At 42.5% G+C, this 21842-nt stretch overlaps 1 protein-coding gene across 1 annotated transcript; it reads left to right on the top strand.

The window, feature by feature from the left end:
- The first annotated feature begins 930 nt into the window (after window positions 1-930).
- Window positions 931-8201, top strand: LOC123084005 (ABC transporter G family member 1-like). The gene is made up of 8 exons (XM_044505827.1): window positions 931-994; window positions 2225-2304; window positions 5054-5518; window positions 5601-5687; window positions 5764-5892; window positions 6459-6650; window positions 6731-6817; window positions 7575-8201. Exons 1-8 carry the CDS (start codon window positions 946-948, stop codon window positions 8199-8201), a joined length of 1716 nt encoding a protein of 571 aa, XP_044361762.1. The 5' UTR covers window positions 931-945.
- The last annotated feature ends 13641 nt before the right edge of the window (window positions 8202-21842 follow it).

Below are 21842 nucleotides of genomic sequence, written 5' to 3' on the forward strand. Positions count from 1 at the left end.
ATGTTGCTAAAACTCCTACAAACTCAGTGAAAAAATAAGGAAAAAATGATGCAACATATAATAGTTATTGCCTCCCTTAATTTAATATGAGAAATTCTTAGAACTTAGATGACGATAAATACGTTGCATCTATTTTTCTAAAACATTGGTGGGCAAAACAGAAAGTATGACATATGATCTTATGTTGATATTACCTTATTAAAAAACTGTATAAGAACCTGTAAAGCAAGTTTATGAAGAAAAAAATAATATAATATGATGCTTTGAACGAAAACAATTCAGGAATGATTCTTGCAAATTCCTACCTTCAAAAAGGCTCTAATGTTTAGGAAGATGCTGGCACTAGTAGTAGTCCAAGTCACATAGTCGATATGTCGGACCACGGGTACCACAATTGGATTTATTGATTTATTCGAAATATATCTAGGGTTGACGACTAGTGTGGCCTGCTCAGGCATGCTGGGGGCTATTAATTCACGCTCGACCATGTTGGCTAGCGCGACACTCCTCTAAGTACTTGTTTCCATTAATTCCGTCTCTGAAGCAACCAAGCAATAAGACATGGCTGTGTCGTCGTCGCGGCTGCCACGTTGGGCGCCCACGACCAGTCCGTCACGGTCACTCTGGCGTTGGGGCGGCGCTACAGATGATGCACGAACCGGCTCCGGCGGCACAGGCTGGTCGCTAAGTCGAATATTCTCGTGGGCGAGCGGCTGGCGGCGTAGGCCGGCGGCTTTTGACGGCGTTGAGGTAGCGCCGACAACAGCGGCAGCGGCGGTGGCGCCTACGCCAAACCGACGATGGGCGGGCAGGGATGACGACCCCGGAGTGTTCCTGACGTGGGAGGATGTATGCGTCACGGCGGCCGGCGGGGGGCGCCGGCCGCCGGTGAGCATCCTGAGCGGGATCAGCGGGCATGCGGCGCCGGGAGAGGTGCTCGCCATCATGGGGCCGTCCGGCTGCGGCAAGACCACGCTTCTTGATACTCTCGCAGGTTGGCTCGTCACCTCGAACATCACCCATGACCATGCATGCATGCAATAAAATTCTTCTTCTTCTTTAGCCAAATACTGTAGCTGAACAGTTTTGCCATCTCAATCTCATGCAAGAGCTTTGTTTTAACCCACTACAAATGCAAACGGTCATATAAACCCATACATACTCATTTGTATGAACGTACACATGCACACTCTATTTCTATGAGCATCTCCAGAGACGGAGCCGAGCCAGCATATCATCTTAAAATTTTACGTAGTCGACAAAATGTCTCTTTCCACTAAAAGTGCATCACCGAAAATTTTAAAAATAAATATAGAATAAATACAAGCACCAAAACTTTAACTCTGATGGACTGAGAATATCACTGTTTTCTAACCATCTAAACACATGTTGGTTCATATCTCATGCAAGGAGCTGTGTGCACGAGATACGGATAACTTCCAACGAATCAGCTCGGGTGATGCATGCATAGATAGAGGCTGCACGTCCATCTGGAAGTAATCAAAAGAAAATCTTAATAACAGGATTAGAGAAGCCAACCTACAAACAACGCGTGAGACCTTTTTTTCCTTCCTAATTTCTCGAATGAAATAAAACCCAGTTTCAGGAGTCTTCCACGTACGGCGGTTTATGGTGGGCACCGTCAAATCAATTTCAAGACTGGTTCTTTAACACGTATATACATGCATATGCACTCATCATATTAATGCACACATGTTTATCTCATCTCTATCACTCTATGAGTACTTCTTGCACAATATCTTGAAATGGAAAAAAATCACCACACACGTCTTGTAGTCGAAGAAACGTCTTCTTTCACTGTACAAACATAGCTGTAAGTTGAAATAAATATAGAAAAATACGCGCACCAATGCCAACTTTAGAACTTAAACTCTGATTGGTCGGTCATTTTAGCAATTACATAATTATATACATTTTGGTGTTCTGGCACATGCCATTTTCAGCACCAGAGTACATTTGCACTCTTTTTTTTTGGGAAGATTTAAATTCATTGCACTTTTTTTGGGGAAGATTCAAAACGGTGATTTAATGATCTAAACTAAATGTATTTATTACTCAATCAACAATTCAGATGTAAACATTAGTAGTCCTTTATTGGTGGCCCGCATGCATGCATATGTTCGATTGAGGAATTGTAACTTTGTTACCCTCGCTGGTTTTAATTAACTATCGCTCGAACTGAATTATCTCCGTACCATCGCAGGACGGCTAGGGCCTGGAGTTACTGAAACCGGGTTCATTTTGATTAATGGACGCCGGGAGAAACTTGCCTTTGGAACCTCGGTAAGCCAACAAGCAGTTCCAACGTTCAAATGGCTTATCTGCTGGTAATTTGGACTAACATGCACAGAACCATCATAATTCTGTTTTTAGCGAAAAACCATCACTTTGAAAGCAGTGCAGAAGTCATCTCACCAGCAGAAAAATGATAATAATGTCAAGCCCACGCGTCAGCGTGAGTTGGCAGAAAAAATGCCACGAGACAATTGACTTGGTCTTCTTCCCCCCCCCCCCCCCCCCCCCCCCCCCCCCTCTCTCATTGAGGAATTACATCAAGCACTTCATGTGCCACCACACTAATAGAGAAATTGCTAGCCACAACTTTAGTTAGTGACGAGCCATTTCCAGTAAGCGTCAACAATATTTTTTTAAAATTATAGTTGCGTCAACATATTTCGTACGTCATCACTATGATCTTAGTGGTGGCATTGGATATATTATTGCACGCCACTTGTATAACGGACCCAACTATGTATTCAGGCGTAACTTAGTGCTGGAGCCGCAACACTGTCCAAGAACAACACAAAAGCTAATAGCTATGGCGCATTAGTTTGCATGACCCGATCAATATATTCTATGGGTCCATTTTCGTGGCACTATGTGGGGCCCACATAACACCGGTGTGGCTAACTTTCGCATGCCACGACTATATGTAGTGGTGGTGGCGTTGGATGCATCCGGAACACACTTCTTGACTTCTGTAAAAAAAAATTGACGTTATCTCTTAAAAATCGATCAGTGTGAGGCATCTCACACGACACCAAGAAGAGATTATTTATGTACTGTGTGAGTTTGATATATATTTTCCATCCTCATTCTTTGATGTTATGATGCGCCTGTCTAGTTTATATTGTTTCGAAGGTTAAAAACCTTGGACCAACGTTTTTGAATACCATGTTCTCATTTGAACGTATGAATGACACTACATTTTTGTGTTGAGTGTTTAATTAATATTCTTTCGAACTTAATACTACCTATCTTATATCTTATATTTACTAATTGGAAGCACCAATGAAGCCTCCATGTTAATTCTCATAAATCATATAAATTTAATCTTTGGATTTTAAATCAACGATTCAGATTAAATAAGTGGTTGTGGTTTCCTTACAGCAAAATAAGTTATTGTGGATCAGTTCATTTCAAGGTCTTTAACACTGCCACAACAGCATTTTTCGTCTGAATTCAAATTACATAAATGGCGTGCAGAGAAAGCCAACACCATGGACTTTTCATCAGCCTTATGGCATCGGAAAATTTCTGACGCAGCTATATATATGCCACTGATGGTGTGCAATCATTTCCCATGCCATAAGTATTTCAAATACTCTGCTGACATGGGCTATAACATCACCACTATCTTTTAACAATGGAGTAATATTGGTGACATCGGGCTCCCATGCCCACAAAGAAAATTTCGCCACGCCATAGCTAGATTTTTCTGCAATAGTGCCATAACCACCACCACAAGCAGCAGCCATGATCAACAGAACATTCGGACCCGCGCTAGGGTTCCTCCTCGCCGCCGGCCGCCCTCGCCCCCTTCGGCTGGCGCCGGCCGCCGGCGCGCGTGCCCCCGGTCAACCTCCCTCTGCCCCTCCTCCTCCCCTTCCCCCGGCGCTCATGTCGCCCCCCGAGTTGGCGGAGCGCCCCCTGCCCTCCTCCCGGTCTTGGCCCCCCTCCTCCTTCATCTCCCTTCGCGGCCGCCGGCAGCGGCCTCCGGCGTGCCCGGGTGGCGCCAGCGGCGGCGGACGTCCCTTCCCCGCGCGTCTGGAGGGGGAGTCGGGGCTCCCTCCTACCGGCGGTGGTGCTGCTCGGCTGGCGACGGTGAGGCCCGGCGACGGAGTTCTGCGAGCCTCAGGTGCGGCCAAGCCGGTGGTGGCCTGGCAAGTCCCTGTCGCCATGTCCGGTCGGCTCCGCGTGGCGTTGGAGGTTGTTCCCTCCGGTCGGCTGCGTTGCGGTTGCCTCCGAGCCCGGTGTCTTCTGGTCCTACCTCCAAGTCTCGTGTTGGTGGCCTTAGTGAAACGGTGAAAATGTTGCGGTATTCATGGTGGCACAGGCTGGTGGGCGGCATGTTGGGCGGTGCGCTTCCGATTGTCTGGGGTGGCGGTGGTGGTTTCGGGGCAGGAGAAATCTCTGGCGACTCGTTCGCCACCGGCGCGGCTGCGCCCGTGGGCGTTGCCGGACCCTCCTGAGGGTTGTCGGTGATACCCCCTTCCCCACTGCCATCCGCGTATCGGGGGAAACCCTAGGACTTGTCCGGGCAGCAGCGGCATCGTCGTCGCATTTCTTCATGAAGATGTTGGTTGGTATGTGAGGCTTCGGAGTGCTTGGCGGGCGGTGGTTCTTCTTCGATGGGTGCAGCGAGTGTTGGTCATCTTTGCTTAGTTGAGCTGCCGGCGTTGGCATTTGTTTCTTTTTTCCTCGTGGTGGTTGTGCATGTTTAATTTAATACAATGCCACAGAGAAAGAGAGGAAGAGGAAGAAGACCAAGTCAACTCGGCCCAATCAATTAGTGATGTCATCAATGCAATTTGCTCTGAACGTCCGTGTTTTTGTCACTGCCAAGTTTCCGGTGCTATGACTTTTGCAATGTTCTGTAAACTGGTGGTTTTTCACTAATTATAACATGATTATGGCGGTTCTGTGCATTTTACTCTGGTAATTTGTTGGGACTGAATGAGATGTAGCGTATGATTGACGCGTAGTCCAAATGACCTGCACGGTCGCTGACTGGCTGTGAACTCTACTGAAGGCTTATGTGACCCAAGACAACGTGTTGATGCCGACGATGTCGGTGCGCGAGGCCATGTACTACTCGGCGCAGCTGCAGTTGCCGGACACGATGTCGGCGGCGGAGAAGCGCGCGCATGCGGACGTTGTAATTCAGGAGATGGGGCTCGGCGACGCCATGGACACACGCATCGGCGGGCAGACGAGCAAGGGCATCAGCGGCGGGCAGCGGAAGCGGGTGACCATCTGCATTGAGATGCTCACAAGGCCACGGCTGCTCTTCCTAGACGAGCCCACCAGCGGGCTTGACAGTGCCACCTCCTACCACGTCATGACCCACATTGCCAGGATCGCTGCCAGGGAGGGCATGACCGTCGTCGCCGCCATGCACCAGCCCAGCGGCGACGTCTTTGACCTCTTCCACGGCCTCTGCCTGCTTGCCTACGGCAGGACGGTCTTCTTCGGAGCAGCATCCGATGCCACCCAGGTGATTATATTGTAAATTAATATCTTATAATCTTCTTACAAATGTTGAGCTTAAAAGAGTTGTTTTTATTCATTTCTTGTAGTTCTTTGCTCAAAATGGGTTCCCATGTCCACACGTGAGGAACCCATCTGACCACTTCCTGAGAACAGTGAACAAAGATTTTGACGAGGTACCTATTTTTTGTCATTTGTTTTAAGGTACAGTATGTTTTCTTTAGCTATGTACATATGTGATCCCATATGCAGGAAACTGTTGAAAGCTCCAGAGCTAGGAGAAAAAGGGCAGCTGAAGCAATAGACATTCTGACACATGCTTATCAGTCCCCCGCTTATTCAGAAAAAACAATGAACCGGATAGCTGAGATGAAAGGGATAGTAAGTTGCTTACAAACTCATTTTCCTGAAGAGCAAAGATTGTATTAGCTTGGCAGTAACCAAATGTGTGATTACCAAAACCGCACAAGTGTGGACTAATCTGTATGTAGTCACTGCAAAATAACTATTAGAAAAAATTAGGCAGTGAAATACAAAAAAAAAGGGGGGGGGGGGGGGGGGGGGGTTAGACATTTGCATGGTCTTCAAAATGTTACTATGGCAACTAGTTTATATTGCAGTATATGTATAGATAATACTAAGTAAAATGACTACATCTAAAGGAACAATTTTTTAGAATGATTTTTAAGCTTCCAATTTAATCTGGTTATTCAAAACAATATTGCTGATCAAAGTATTCAAAGTTCGGCTGAAGATATATCCAAAACATCACATTTCTATGAACCGGTGGGAGTAACATGTTAAGTCAGCATATGTACAACGTCATGTCATTTTTCACTTTAATGAACCTGCGACAAACTTCTCGTAATGGAGTATATGGCCCTGACCTAGCAACGTTTATACGTTTAAGATCAAACTGTTATTCGAATATATGAGCTATATACTAGGGTGGAGCTCCATTTCGAAAGAGGGAACAAGCCAGCTTCTCAACAAAGCTCTTTGTACTCACCAGAAGGTCATTTATAAATATGCACAGAGACATAGGATACTATTGGATGCGTTTTGGTGTTTACCTAGGCATGGGCATTTGTATTGGTACTGTATTCTACCAACTTGGAAACACTTACAGTTCTATCCAGGTAAGTTTATTAACATGATTTACTAGGCAACATATGATTTTGTATATCGGTGAAATTGATTTGGTCCCCTGATTTTGCAGTCTAGATGTGAAGTAATAATGTATATGATCATACTTGTTACATTCATGGCTGTTGGAGGATTCCCTTCTTTTGTAGAGGACGTAAAGGTGTTTCCTCTCCTTTCAGATTAGCATTTTCATTAGAGCATTTCTGTCCATACATTCACTGTATACTGGAATATAAAATATTGCGAGGGTATACTGAAGTAATTTGGTGGCATTAAGTAAAAAACAAACAATACTCTTTTTTACTGCTCACATACTAGTGAAGCTGCACACTAATTAGATCTCAATGGAGAGAGAGAGAGAGAGAGAGAGAGAGAGAGAGATCTTAATTATCAGATGCTAGTGACACTACACGCTAATTAGATCAATTTCAAGCTTTACTGCAAATGAGCATATTATTATTCATAGATGTGAGCAATCAAGGACTGGAGCGTGCTCTATTGTAATCTTGTCCGGTCAAAGATCTTTCAAGGCAAAATGTGCAATTTTGGATTTAACAATGTACAACCTGTCCGACTTCTATATAATAAAAAAAAGTTACGGTTTTGCTAAAGCACATCTAGATGTGTTTTAAATGTTGCACATATAAGTCCTACATCATTGAATTAATTAAGCTAAGATTCATGCGGGTATTTTTTTTATTATTCCTTTTATATTTGATTGAGTCGCTTAGACATGTAATAAATAGAGCACATCTATTTAGTGTGCAGCTTCACTAGTATGTGAGAAGTAAACCTTAAATTAATCATCTAAATGATCTTATATTTCTTTACAGGGGGATTATATATCGTTTTCCCCACCATTGTTGATTGCTCATTTGACTCCAAAGCTGGTTGCACACTTTTTTTCTACATCGCAGGTATTCAGAAGAGAGAGGCTGAGCGGCCATTACGGTGTGGCAGAGTTTGTGATCTCAAATACATTGTCAGCCACTCCATACCTGACCGTCATCTCCTTGATCCCGGGTGCAGCATTGTACTACCTTACGGGTTTAACCAAAGGGGCTGACCGCCTTGCCTACTTTGTCATCAACCTATGCATGTGCACGTTCCTGGTCGAGAGCATGATGATGATCATCGCTGTTATCGTCCCAGACTTCCTGATGGGAATAATAGTCGGGGCTGGAGTGCAAGGGCTGATGATGCTCAATAGTGGCTTCTACCGCCTTCCCAAGGATCTCCCAAAACCGGTGTGGAAGTACCCTTTCTACTACATCTCCTTCCACAAGTATGCAGTGCAGGGATCCTACAAAAACGAGTTCATTGGGCAGACTTTCCCGGGCGACCAGTTTATTGAGAAAAATGTCACCATCAGTGGCCTTCAGGTGCTGCAGGAGAAGCTGCAGGTGGAGATGGGGTACTCCAAATGGGTCGATATTGCTATCCTTTGTGGAATGATAGTGGTGTACAGGGTGGTGTTCTTTGCTATTGTCAAGATCGCGGAGAAAGCCAGGGCAAAACAAAGGGGAATGAGATGCAAATGGTGAAACTAGATGTATCTCTTCTTTTCTGCTTCGCCATAAACAAAAATGGCATTGGCTATAAAAACATACTAGACAATACCCTGCGCATTACCGTGAGAATTTGTAGTATTAAATTTATCACGGATAAAATTAGAATATATGTGAAAAATACATCTCCACATTCTCGAAACAATCGTGTTTAGTCCCTAAGATTTACTTTTTTACTCGTGTTTCCTATTTGCTTTTACGTATGGATCGTGATATTTGGCACCTAGGCGGCAGATAGCAAAACTACCACACAGATCCTTTATTCCCTATAATTACATCCATGCATTAGGATGACGCACACTTTTTCGACATGTATTTCTTTATTAATTACATGCATGCATTAGAGGATAAAAAGCTGATGTCATTCTAGATTCTTCTTATTCAAAAAATTTAACATGTTCTGTAGCTCAAACTTTCAATCCGATGCAAAAACATTTTCATATAAAAGATTCATCACGACAAGATCTTCGAAAAAAATTCTCATGTTCATATGTTTCTACGACCTTGTTTTTCAGGTAAAAAATTACCACGCCTCTGCTACATTAGTTACCACACTTGTCATATGTAAGTTATCATGTTATCTTCACATGCACTTCTATGCATGTACTAGAGGAGAAAAAACAGATTTCATGCTAGATTCTCCATACTCCAAGAATTCAAAATGTTTTATAGCTCAAATTGTCACTCTGGTAGAAAACTGTTTTCACATACAAGATTCGTTACAATCAAAACTATATCCCATGTTGAGAGATGTCCCGAACCGATAAAGTGCCAAAATGGAAAAAAAATATCCTTGGCCTTCATCACGCCATACTAAAAACGCGAATCACCAGGTTTCCATTGGAGTTGAGAAATGGTTTTGGAACTCATGTACTTGTTACGAATGATTTCATTCCACACTCCATTATCTGTTAGTAGTTTATATACCCATTTACTGAGAAGGGCAATGTTTTTAATCTCGATGTCTTGAACTCCAAGACCCCATTCAGTTTTAGGACGACACAACAAATTTCACTTAGCTAGCCGATATTTTTTCGATTCGTTATCACACTACAATGATTAAGTGAGAGCCGTGTCCATTGATGCATTATCACAAAAGTCTGCCTAGTATTTTCCCTTTTTTGTGTTGAAACTTTCTGGATGGTTGCAAACTTTGCAATAATTAAGTGAGAGCCGTGTCCATCGATGCATCTACTATCTACTACGAGTGAAAGGATGCATAATTAACAGAGTTAGCACCAATCATGTAATCCTACTACATGTCACACTATCATCGTGTTCATTGTTCTATTATTTGGAGACACATCTTTCCTATGAAGCTTTTATCAAAAAAGGGTTGCCCCCCACTTTATATTATAAAGCAAAAATCACCACATACGTCCGAGCGAACCGATACAAACACACCCACCATGGCACACAGCACACACCCAAGGTAAGATACAAAGGTGCCGGGCACCGACACACTACTCGGACAACAACCAAGCAAACTAGAGATGAACCAAGAAGAACTACTTGGAGCCACCGAGCATGGGTGAGACGGACAATGAAAGAGCAAGGACTCCAGGACGGTGCCTCCCAGAAGGGTACGACCACGGATATCCGCCACCATTTGTTCCGAAGATCAAGTTTTCACCCGAAACTACATGGAGGAGTATGAGCACTGCGACGGAGGCTTCAAGAAGGACACGACGTCCGTGGACGCCGCCTCTGCCGGCTAGTACGAGGACTGGGCAAGTGATGGACCCCGGCGATCACACCCCTCCGACACCCCCGCTCCACCCACCACCCACAACCAAGCCCCCCACGAAGCCATGGCTGCCCGCCTGCACCTGAGACGCAGGTTCCGCCCTTGAACTCCATGCCTCCCGCCACCAGGGCCGCCGCCCAACATCGAGACACCCCCAAGACCATCCAAAGAGGCCAGCTTTGTACCACAGGGACACCCCCGACCGATGTCCCACGGCAGACGATCCGCCTTGAGCATCGCCGGAGTTGCGACAACCTTCACGTGGCTGGGGAAAGGGGGGTGAGGGAGCGGACGCATCCGGACTGGCAGACTCCTGTGCCAGTGACGGGTGACCCGAGCACATCGGCGCCGCCCATCCCTCCAGCCAACCTCCCCACCGGACACACCCCTGTGCCGCCCCATCTTCATACGTCCATTTTGCATCATGATTTTATATCGATATTTATTGCATTATGGGCTGTTATTACACATTATGTCACAATACTTATGCCTATTCTCTCTTATTTTACAAGGTTTACATAAAGAGCGGGAATGCCGGCAGCTAGGATTCTGGACTGGAAAAGGAGCAAATATTAGAGACCTACTCTGCACAACTCGAAAAGTCCTGAATCTTCACGGAAGATGTTTTCCAAATAAATAAAAAATACTGAGAGCAAGAACTTCACCAGGGGGGGCACACCCTTCCCACGAGGGTGGGGGCGCGCCCCCCTACCTCGTGGGCCCCCTGGGGGCCCTCCGGTGGCCATCTTCTGCTATATGGAGTCTCTCGATGGGAAAAAATCATAAGCCATCTTCTCGGACTAAAATCCGCCGCCACGAGGCGGAACCTTGGCGGAACCAATCTAGGGCTCAGGCGGAGTTGTTCTGCCGGGAAACTTCCCTCCCGGAGGGGGAAATCATCGCCATCGTCATCACCAATGCTCCTCTGATCGGGAGAGGGCAATCTCCATCAACATCTTCATCAGCACCATCTCATCTCAAAACCCTAGTTCATCTCTTGTATCCAATTCTTGTCTCCAAGTCTGGGATTGGTGCTAGTAGATTGCTAGTAGTGTTAATTACTCCTTGTAGTTGATGCTACTTGGTTTAATTGGTGGAAGATCATATGTTCAGATCCTATATGCATATTAATACCCCTCTGATTATGAACATGTTTATGCTTTGTGAGTAGTTACTTTTGTTCCTGAGGACATGGGAGAAGTCTTGCTATTAGTAGTCATGTGAATTTGGTATTCGTTCGATATTTTGATGAGATGTATGTTGTCTCTCCTCTAGTGGTGTTATGTGAGCGTCGACTACATGACACTTCACCATTATTTGGGCCTAGAGGAAGGCATTGGGATGTAATAAGTAGATGATGGGTTGCTAGAGTGACAGAAGCTTAAACTCTACTTTATGCGTTGCTTCGTAAGGGGCTGATTTGGATCCATATGTTTCATGCTATGGTTAGGTTTACCTTAATACTTTTGTTGTACTTGCGGATGCTTGCAATATAGGTTAATCATAAGTGGGATGCTTGTCCAAGTAAGGGCAGTACCCAAGCACCGGTCCACCCACATACCAAATTATCAAAGTACCGAACATGAATCATATGAACGTGATGAAAACTAGCTTGACGATATTCCCATGTGTCCTCGGGAGCACTTTACATCTTATAAGAGTTTGTTCAGGCTTGTCCTTTGCTACAAAAAGGATTGGGCCACCTTGCTGCACCTTATTTACTTTTGTTACTTGTTGCTCGTTACAAATTATCCTATCACAAAACGATCTGTTACCACTTATTTCAGTAAATGCAGAGAATACCTTGCTGGAAACCGCTTATCATTTCCTTCTGCTACTCGTTGGGTTCGACACTCTCACTTATCGAAAGGACTACGATAGATCCCCTATACTTGTGGGTCATCAAGACTCTTTTCTGGCGCCATTACCGGTGAGTGAAGCGCCTTTGGTAGGTGGAATTTGGTAAGGAAAAATTTATATAGTGTGCTGAAATTTACTGTCACTTGTTATCATGGAAAGTAACCCTCTGAGGGGCTTGTTCGGGGTATCTTCACCCCGACCAGTAGAGCAAAGAGTTGCTCCTCAACCTGCTGAACCTACTGAAAATGAAAATGCTTGCTTTGAAGTTCCTTCGGGTATGATAGAAAAACTGCTAGCTATCCTTTTTTAGGAGATGGAACAAAACATCCTGATGAACATCTGATATATGTGGATGAAGTTTGTGGATTATTTAAGCTTGTAGGTGTATCTGGAGATGTTGTTAAGAAGAAGGTGTTTCCCTTATCTTTGAGGGGAGATGCATTGACATGGTATAGGCTATGTGATGATATGAGGTCTTGGAATTACAAACGATTCAAATTAGAATTTCATCAGAAGTTTTATCCTATGCATCTTGTTCATCGTGATCGCAATTATATATATATTTTTTGGCCTCGCGAAGGAGAAAGCATCGCTCAAGCTTGGGGGAGGCTTAAGTCAATGTTATATTCATGCCGCAATCATGAGCTCTCAAAAGAAATGATTATCCAAAAAAATTATGCTCGGCTTTCTGGTAACAATCGCACCATGCTTGATACTTCTTTTGCTGGCTCTTTTATGATGAAAACTATTGAATTCAAATGGGATTTATTGGAAAGAATTAAACGAAACTCTGAAGATTGGGACCTCGACAATGGTAAGGAGTCAGGTATGACACCTAGTTTTGATTGTGTTAAATCTTTTATGGATACCGATATTTTTCGTAAATTTAGCACTAAATATGGACTTGACTCTGAGATAGTAGCTTCTTTCTATGAATCTTTTGCTTCTTATGTTGATCTTCCCAAGGAGAAGTGGTTTAAATATCACCCTCCCATAGAAGTAAAAGTAGTTGCACCTATTAAAGTTGAAGAAAAGACTATCACTTATAATGATCCTATTGTTCCTAATTCTTATGTTGAGAAACCACCTTTCCCTGTTAGGATAAAGGACCATGCTAAAGCTTCAACTGTAGTTCGTAAAAGCAATATTAAAACATATACACCTCCTGAGCAAGTTAATTAAAGTTGAACCTAATATTGGTATTGTTAAAGATCTTTTGTCTGATAATATAGATGGGCATGTTATTTATTTCTGTAATAAAACTGCTAGAATTGCTAAACCCCGTGATAAAGATAAACCTAGATCTGTGGTAGGCATGCATGTTATTTCTGTTAAAATAGGAGATCATTGTTATCATGGCTTATGTGATATGGGTGCTAGTGCTAGTGCAATACCTTATTCTTTATATCAAGAAGTTATGCATGATATTGCACCTGCTAAGATGGAAGGTATTGATGTCACAATTAAACTTGCCAATAGAGATACGATTTCACCAGTGGGAATTGTTAGAGATGTTGAAGTCTTGTGTGGGAAAACTAAATATCCTGCTGATTTTCTTATTCTTGGTTCCCCACAAGATAGCTTTTGTCCCATTATATTTGGTAGACCCTTCTTAAACACTGTTAATGCTACCATAGATTGCAAAAGAGATGTTGTTACTATCGGTTTAGATGATATGACTCATGAATTTAATTTTTCTAAATTTAGTAGACAACACCGAGAAGAAAAATTACCTAGTAAGGATGAAATTATTGGTCTTGCTTCTATTTCCGTACCTCCTAGTGATCCTTTAGAGCAATATTTGCTAGACCATGAAAATGACATGTTTATGAATGAAATAAGGGAATTAGATGAAGTATTCTTTAAACAGGAACCTATTCTGAAAAACAATTTACCTGTTGAAATCCTAGGGGATCCTCCTCCACCCAAGGGTGATCCCGTGTTTGAGCTTAAACCGTTACCTGATACTCTTAAATATGCTTATCTTGATGAGAAAAAGATATATCCTGTTATTATTAGTGTTAACCTTTCAGAACATGAAGAAGAGAGATTGTTGAAAACTCTGAAGAAGCACCGTGCTGCTATTGGGTATACTCTTGATGATCTTACGGGCATTAGTCCCACTCTATGTCAACATAAAATTAATTTGGAAGAAGATGCTAAACCAGTTCATGATCATCAACGCTGGATGAATCCTAAAATGAAAGAAGTGGTAAGAAAGGAGATACTAAAGCTCCTTGAGGTAGGTATAATTTTCCCATTGCTGATAGTCAGTGGGTAAGCCATGTCCATTGTGTCCCTAAGAAGAGAGGTATTACTGTTGTTCCTAATGATAAAGATGAATTGATTCCTCAAAGAATTATTACAAGTTATAGGATGGTAATTGATTTCCGCAAATTAAATAAGGCTATAAAAAAGGATCATTACCCCTTACCTTTTATCGATCAAATGCTAGAAAGATTGTCCAAACATACACATTTTTGCTTTCTAGATGGTTATTCTGGTTTCTCTCAAATACCTGTGTCAGCCAAAGATCAAGCAAAGACTACTTTTACATGCCCTTTTGGTACTTTTGCTTATAGACGTATGCCTTTTGGTTTATGTAATGCACCTGCTACCTTTCAAAGATGCATGATGGCTATATTCTCTGACTTTTGTGAAAAGATTTGTGAGGTTTTCATGGACGACTTTTCCGTTTATGGATCTTCTTTTGATGATTTCTTGAGCAACCTTGATCGAGTTTTGCAGAGATGTGAAGAAACTAATCTTGTCTTGAATTGGGAAAAGGGTCACTTTATTGTTAATGAAGGTATTGTCTTGGGGCATAAAGTTCTTTAAAGAGGTATTGAAGTTGATAAAGCTAAGGTTGATGCTATTGAAAAGATGCCATGTCCCAAGGACATCAAAGGTATAAGAAGCTTCCTTGGTCATGCCGGTTTTTGTAGGAGGTTCATTAAGGACTTCTCGAAAATCTCTCGGCCTCTGACTAATTTATTACAAAAAGATATACCATTTGTCTTTGATGATGATTGTGTAGAAGCATTTGAAATACTTAAGAAAGCATTGATCTCTGCACCTATTGTTCAGCCACCTGATTGGAGTTTACCCTTTGAAATTATGTGTGATGCTAGTGATTATGTTGTAGGTGTTGTTCTAGGACAAAGAGTTGATAAGAAACTAAATGTTATTCAATATGCTAGTAAAACTCTAGACAATGCTCAAAGAAATTATGCTACTACTGAAAAAGAATTCTTAGCAGTTGTATTTGCTTGTGATAAGTTTAGACCTTATATTGTTGATTCTAAAGTAACTATTCACACTAATCATGCTGCTATTAAATATCTTATGGAAAAGAAAGATGCTAAACCTAGACTTATTAGATGGGTTCTCTTGCTACAAGAATTTGATTTGCATATTGTTGATAGAAAAGGAGCTGAGAACCCCGTTGCAGACAACTTATCTAGGTTAATTAGAAAATGTGCTTGATGACCCACTACCTATTGATGATAGCTTTCCTGGTGAGCAATTAAATGTCATAAATGCTTCTCATACTGCTCCATGGTATGCTGATTATGCTAATTACATTGTTGCTAAGTTTATACCACCTAGTTTCACATACCAGCAAAAGAAAAAGTTCTTCTATGATTTGAGGCATTACTTTTGGGATGACCAGCAAAAGAAAAAGTTTTATAAAGAAAAAGTTCTTCTTTATAAAGAAGGAGTAGATGGTGTTATTAGACGTTGTGTACCTGAGCATGAACAGGAAAAGATCCTACGCAAGTGTCACTCCGAAGCTTATGGAGGACACCATGCTGGAGATAGAACTGCACATAAGGTACTGCAATCTGGTTTTTATTGGCCTACTCTCTTCAAGGATGCTCGTAAGTTTGTCTTATCTTGTGATGAATGTCAAAGAATTGGTAATATCAGTAGACGTCAAGAAATGCCCATGAATTATTCACTTGTTATTGAACCATTTGATGTTTGGGGCTTTGACTATATGGGACATTTTCCTTCCTCTAATGGATATACACATATTTTAGTTGTTGTTGATTATGTTACTAAGTGGGTAGAAGTTATTCCAACTAGTAATGCTGATCATAACACTTGTATTAAAATGCTTAAAGAATTTATTTTTTCCAAGATTTGGAGTCCCTAGATATTTAATGACTGGTGGTGGTTCACATTTTATTCATGGTGCTTTCCGTAAAATGCTTGCTAAATATGATGTTAATCATAGAATTGCATCTCCTTATCACCCTCAGTCTAGTGGTCAAGTAGAATTGAGTAATAGAGAACTCAAATTAATTTTGCAAAAGACTGTTAATAGGTCTAGAAAGAATTGGTCCAAGAAACTTGATGATGCATTATGGGCCTATAGAACTGCATATAAAAATCATATGGGTATGTCTCCGTATAAAATGGTCTATGGAAAATCATGTCACTTACCTCTCGAACTAGAACACAAGGCTTATTGGGTATTAAAGAACTTAATTATGATTTTAAACTTGCCGGTGAGAAGAGGTTATTTGATATTAGCTCACTTGATGAATGGAGAACCCAAGCCTACGAAAATGCCAAGTTGTTTAAAGAAAAAGTTAAAAGATGGCATGACAAAAGGATACAAAAGCGTGAGTTTAATCTAGGTGATTATGTATTGCTATACAACTCTCGTTTAAGATTTTTTGAAGGAAAACTTCTCTCTTAATGGGAAGGTCCTTACGTTAATGGGAAGGAATAGGTATGTGGTACGGTAAGTAAACCGACTCCAAAACAGTTTTTAAGGCAATATTTCTCCGTTTTGGAATATTTAGAAAAATAGAAAAATAAGCAGCAATCCAGGAAGGACACGAGGGCTCCACAAGGGTGGGGGGCGCACCCTACCCCCTGGGCGCGCCCCCCTACCTCGTGGGCACCTCGTGTGCTCTCCGGACTCCGTTTTCGTACACGACACGTATTTTGGTCGGTAAAAAATTATTATATAATCTCCCGGGGGGTTTGACTCCCGTATCATGCAAAATTCTCATGTCTTTGTTTCGAGCTGTTTTCTGTCAGGGTTGTCAAGGCCAGACACTTTGCCGTCTCCCTCCTCCTCCAACCATGAGGGCAACGATGCTTGGTAATGAAGATAGAGCTGAAGAGAGAGGAACCTATGGAGATCAACAAGGATGAAGGGATCAAGAAGGCCATGGAGGACCAAGTTCCGGCAACAGAAGACACCCTTCAACTGGATCACAATCTTCTTACCTCAATAGAAATCGAAGCTTTCAAGATGATTGAGTTAGCTCGTATACAAAATAAGTATCTCACACGTGAAAATATTTTGTTGAAGGAGCATATCATCGCACTCAAGGGCATTATCCGCAAGTTAGAAGACCTCCTACGCTCGATGTGCGACTATTCATCATCAACGACTCCACCTTCTTCACCAACAAAGGAGACATAATCACCTGGGTATGGGCACTCCACTTGGCAACTGCCAAGCTTGGGGGAGTGCCCCAGTATCGTATCACCATCACTTTATCTTTACCGTTTTTCTTAGTTCGATCCTTTTGGTAATATCTTGATCTAGTAGAATAAAAGTTCTTAGTATGATATAGTCGTGAGTTTTGCTTTATTATCCTTCTATGTAATCTAGTCCGTGAGCTATATAATAAAGATTAGTGTTGAGTCAAGGGCTTGATTATTTTGCCATGATCTTAAGTGAATAAAATAAAAGGAGAAAGGAATAAAAAGAAACAAAGAGATCATGTGAATCTTATGGAGAGTAATGAGCTCACATAGAAAGAGTATGATGAATAAAAGTTGTTGAGGGTTGACAAACACAGTTTTGGTCATCGTTGCAATTAATAGGAAGTAATAAACAAAGAGAGATCTTCACATATAAATATACTATCTTGGACATCTTTTATGATTGTGAGCACTCATTAAAATATGACATGCTAAAGAGTTGACATTGGACAAGCAAGACAACGTAATGGGTTATGTTTTCTTACATCTGAGATGAATTATATTGTCTTGGATCTTCCAACATGATGAGCTTGCCTTTCCCCCTCATGCTAGCCAAATTCATTGCACCAAGTAGAGATACTACTTGTTCTTCCAAATACCCTTAAACCAATCTTGCCATAAGAGTCCACCATATCTACCTATGGATTGAGCAAGATCCATCAACTAAGTTGTCATCGGTGCAAGCAATAAAAATTGCTCCTCAAATATGTATGATTGACTGGTGTGGAGGAAATAAGCTTTATACGATTGTGTGATATGGAAGTAATAAAAGCGACAAGATGTATAATAAAGGTCCATATCACAAGGGGCAATATAAAGTGACATTCTTTCGCATTAAGATTTTGTGCATCAACCATAAAAGCGCATGACAACCTCTGCTTCCCTCTGCGAAGGGCCTATCTTTTACTTTTATCTCCTACATTGCATAAGAGTCATGGTGATTTTCACCCTTCCTTTTTACTCTTTATCCTTTGGCAAGCACAATATGTTGGAAAGATCCCGGTATATATGGCTAATTGGATGTGAGTTTTCATGAACTATTAATGTTGACATTACCCTTGAGGTAAAACGTTGGGAGGCAAAACTATAAGCCCCTATCTTTCTTTGTGTCCGATTAAAACTCCATACCCATAAGTATTGCGTGAGTGTTAGCAATTGCGAAAGATTATATGATAGTTGAGTATGTGGACTTGCTGAAAAGCTCTTATACATTGACTCTTTCCTATGTTATGACAAATTGCAATTGCTTCAATGACTGAGATTGTAGTTTGTTAGTTTTCAATGAAGTTTATGATTCATACTTGATATTGTGATAGAATTATTACTCTAGCATTAGAGATCATATGACAAGAATTATATAAGTTGTTGTTCTAAGAATGATCATGATGCCCTCATGTCTATATTTTATTTTTATCGACACATCTATCTCTAAACATGTGAACATATTTTTCGATTTCGGCTTTTCGCTTGAGGACAGGCGAGGTCTAAGCTTGGGGGAGTTGATACGTCCATTATGAATCATGCTTTTATATCGATATTTATTGCATTATGGGCTATTATTACACATTATGTCACAATACTTATGCCTATTCTCTCTTATTTTACAAGGTTTACATAAAGAGGGGGAATGCCGGCAGCTGGGATTGTGGGCTGGAAAAGGAGCAAATATTAGAGACCTACTCTGCACAACTCCAAAAGTCCTGAAACTTCACGGAAGATGTTTTCCAAATATATAAAAATATTAAGAGCATTAACTTCACCAGGGGGGGCACACCCTTCCCACGAGGGTGGGGGCGCGCCCCCTACCTCGTGGGCCCCCTGGTGGCCCTTCGGTGGCCATCTTCTGCTATATGGAGTCTTTTGATGGGAAAAATCATAAGCCATCTTCTCGGACGAAACTCCGCCGCCATGAGGTGGAACCTTGGAGGAACCAATCTAGGGCTCTGGCAGAGTTATTTTGCCAGGGAAACTACCCCCGGAGAGAGAAATGATCGCCATCGTCATCACCAGTGCTCCTCTCATCGGGAGAGGGCAATCTCCATCAACATCTTCATCAGCACCATCTCATCTCAAAACCCTAGTTCATCTCTTGTACCCAATTCTTGTCCCGAAGTCCGGGATTGGTGCTAGTAGGTTGCTAGTAGTGTTAATTAATCCTTGTAGTTGATGCTAGTTGGTTTAATTGGTGGAAGATCATATGTTCAGATCCTATATGCATATTAATACCCCACTGATTATGAACATGTTTATGCTTTGTGAGTAGTTACTTTTGTTCCTGAGGACATGGGAGAAGTCTTGCTATTAGTAGTCATGTGAATTTGGTATTCGTTCGATATTTTGATGATATGTATGTTGTCTCTCCTCTAGTGGTGTTATGTGAACGTCGACTACATGACACTTCACCATTATTTGGACCTAGAGGAAGGCATTGGGAAGTAATAAGTAGATGATGGGTTGCTAGAGTGACAGAAGCTTAAACCCTAGTTTATGCGTTGCTTCCTAAGGGGCTGATTTGGATCCATATGTTTCATGCTATGGTTAGGTTTACCTTAATAGTTTTGTTGTAGTTGCGGATTCTTGCAATAGAGGTTAATCATAAGTGGGATGCTTGTCCAAGTAAGGGAAGTGCCCAAGCACCGGTCCACCCACATACCAAATTATCAAAGTACCGAACGTGAATCATATGAACGTGATGAAAACTAGCTTGACAATATTCCCATGTGTCCTCGGGAGCACTTTACATCTTATAAGAGTTTGTTCAGGCTTGTCCTTTGATACAAAAAGGATTGGGCCACCTTGCTGCACCTTATTTACTTTTGTTACTTGTTGATCGTTACAAATTATCCTATCACAAAACTATCTGTTACCACTTATTTCAGTACTTGCAGAGAATACCTTGCTGGAAACCGCTTATCGTTTCCTTCTGCTCCTCGTTGGGTTCGACAATCTTACTTATCGAAAGGACTACGATAGATCTCCTATACTTGTGGGTCATCACATCTCAGCAGCCATCCCAGAACAGCGCAAAGCCACCGTCATAGACTCGGCCACCGGCGAGGAGGACCCCCAAGGACCGCCGCTGACCACCAAGAAAACTCACCGGGGAGCCCATCTGCGCCGCCGCCGTCGTCCATCCCACTACTAGGAAAACCCTTATAGACAGACACTTAGTAGTAGCGCTTGTTATTTGAAATGCGCTACTACTACTTAGTAGTAGCGCGGGCAGAAAACAACGCTACTAGTACAACATAGTAGTAGCGCGGGAACAAAAAACCTGTGCTGCTACTAAATTTTTTCCACCGTACCCCCCTCAACAGACATTAATAATAGTGTGGGGTTAAAACCTGCGCTACTACTAGATGGATACACATAGCGCAGGTGGACACCCCGCGCTACTGCTATGCTACCAACCGTCCCGCTCCACTCCCACTCCATCCACCCCCGAGCCAGATCTAGAATGAGACCCCATCCACCAGCGGCCTCCCGTCCCCCTTCCTCCCTTTCTCTCTCGCCCGCCACCATTAGCGTTGCTGCTCCCCAAACGCAACCCTAACCCTAGCCCCGCCGCCTCACAGCTCAAGCCTGCCCGCGCCGATGGACCCCGAGCAGCCGGTGTCCGACCCCGTCGCCGCCAAGCCGGAGAAGGAGGAGGAGACGTGCAAGCGGCCGATGCAGAGCATGAGGCGGCGGAGGACGCGCCGCTGGACCGCACGCAGGCCCTGATCTCCCGCGTCGTCGAGAAGGAGCGCAACCCCAACCCGCGCCTCATCCACACCCTCACCACCATCTGTAAGGACCAAGAGGCCATGTAGTCTATCACCCATCCCCTTCCCCCCTCCCTCTCCTCTCATCCTGCTTCCGCCGAGCGGTGGGTAATTCGAGTCCGACCGGCCGCCACCCCCTTGATGTCTACTACACAACCTTCTTCTTGTAGACGTTGTTGGGCCTCCAAGTGCAGAGGTTTGTAGGACAGTAGCAAATTTCCCTCAAGTGGATGACCTAAGGTTTATCAATCCGTGAGAGGCGTAGGATGAAGATGGTCTCTCTCAAACAACCCTACAACCAAATAGCAAAGAGTCTCTTATGTCCCCAACACACCCAATAGAATGGTAAATTGTATAGGTGCACTAGTTCGGCGAAAAGATGGTGATACAAGTGCAATATGGATGGTAGATATAGGTTTTTGTAATCTAAAAATATAAAAACAGCAAGGTAACTATAATGATAAAAGTGAGCATAAACAATATTGCAATGCGTTTATACAAGGCTTATGGTTCATACTTTCACTAGTGCAAGTTCTCTCAACAAGGATAACATAATTAGATCATATAACAATCCCTCAACATGCAACAAAGAGTCACTCCAAAGTCACTAATAGCGGAGAACAAACGAAGAGATTATTGTAGGGTACGAAACACATAAGCAAATTTCTTCTCATTCGGAATAGTGGGAGTATCATAAGAAACTCGAATACTATAATTTTTTTCCAAATTAAAAGA

The sequence above is a fragment of the Triticum aestivum genome, chromosome 4A, assembly GCF_018294505.1.
Source record: "Triticum aestivum cultivar Chinese Spring chromosome 4A, IWGSC CS RefSeq v2.1, whole genome shotgun sequence".
NCBI lineage: Eukaryota > Viridiplantae > Streptophyta > Magnoliopsida > Poales > Poaceae > Triticum > Triticum aestivum.

Coding starts and splice junctions, on each gene's coding strand:
- LOC123084005 (XM_044505827.1), top strand. CDS start 946: ATGGGGCCGTCCGGCTGCGGCAAGACCACGCTTCTTGATACTCTCGCA. Junction 5,519..5,600: donor CAGCATCCGATGCCACCCAG/GTGATTATATTG, acceptor CATTTCTTGTAG/TTCTTTGCTCAAAATGGGTT. Junction 5,893..6,458: donor TAGCTGAGATGAAAGGGATA/GTAAGTTGCTTA, acceptor GCTATATACTAG/GGTGGAGCTCCATTTCGAAA.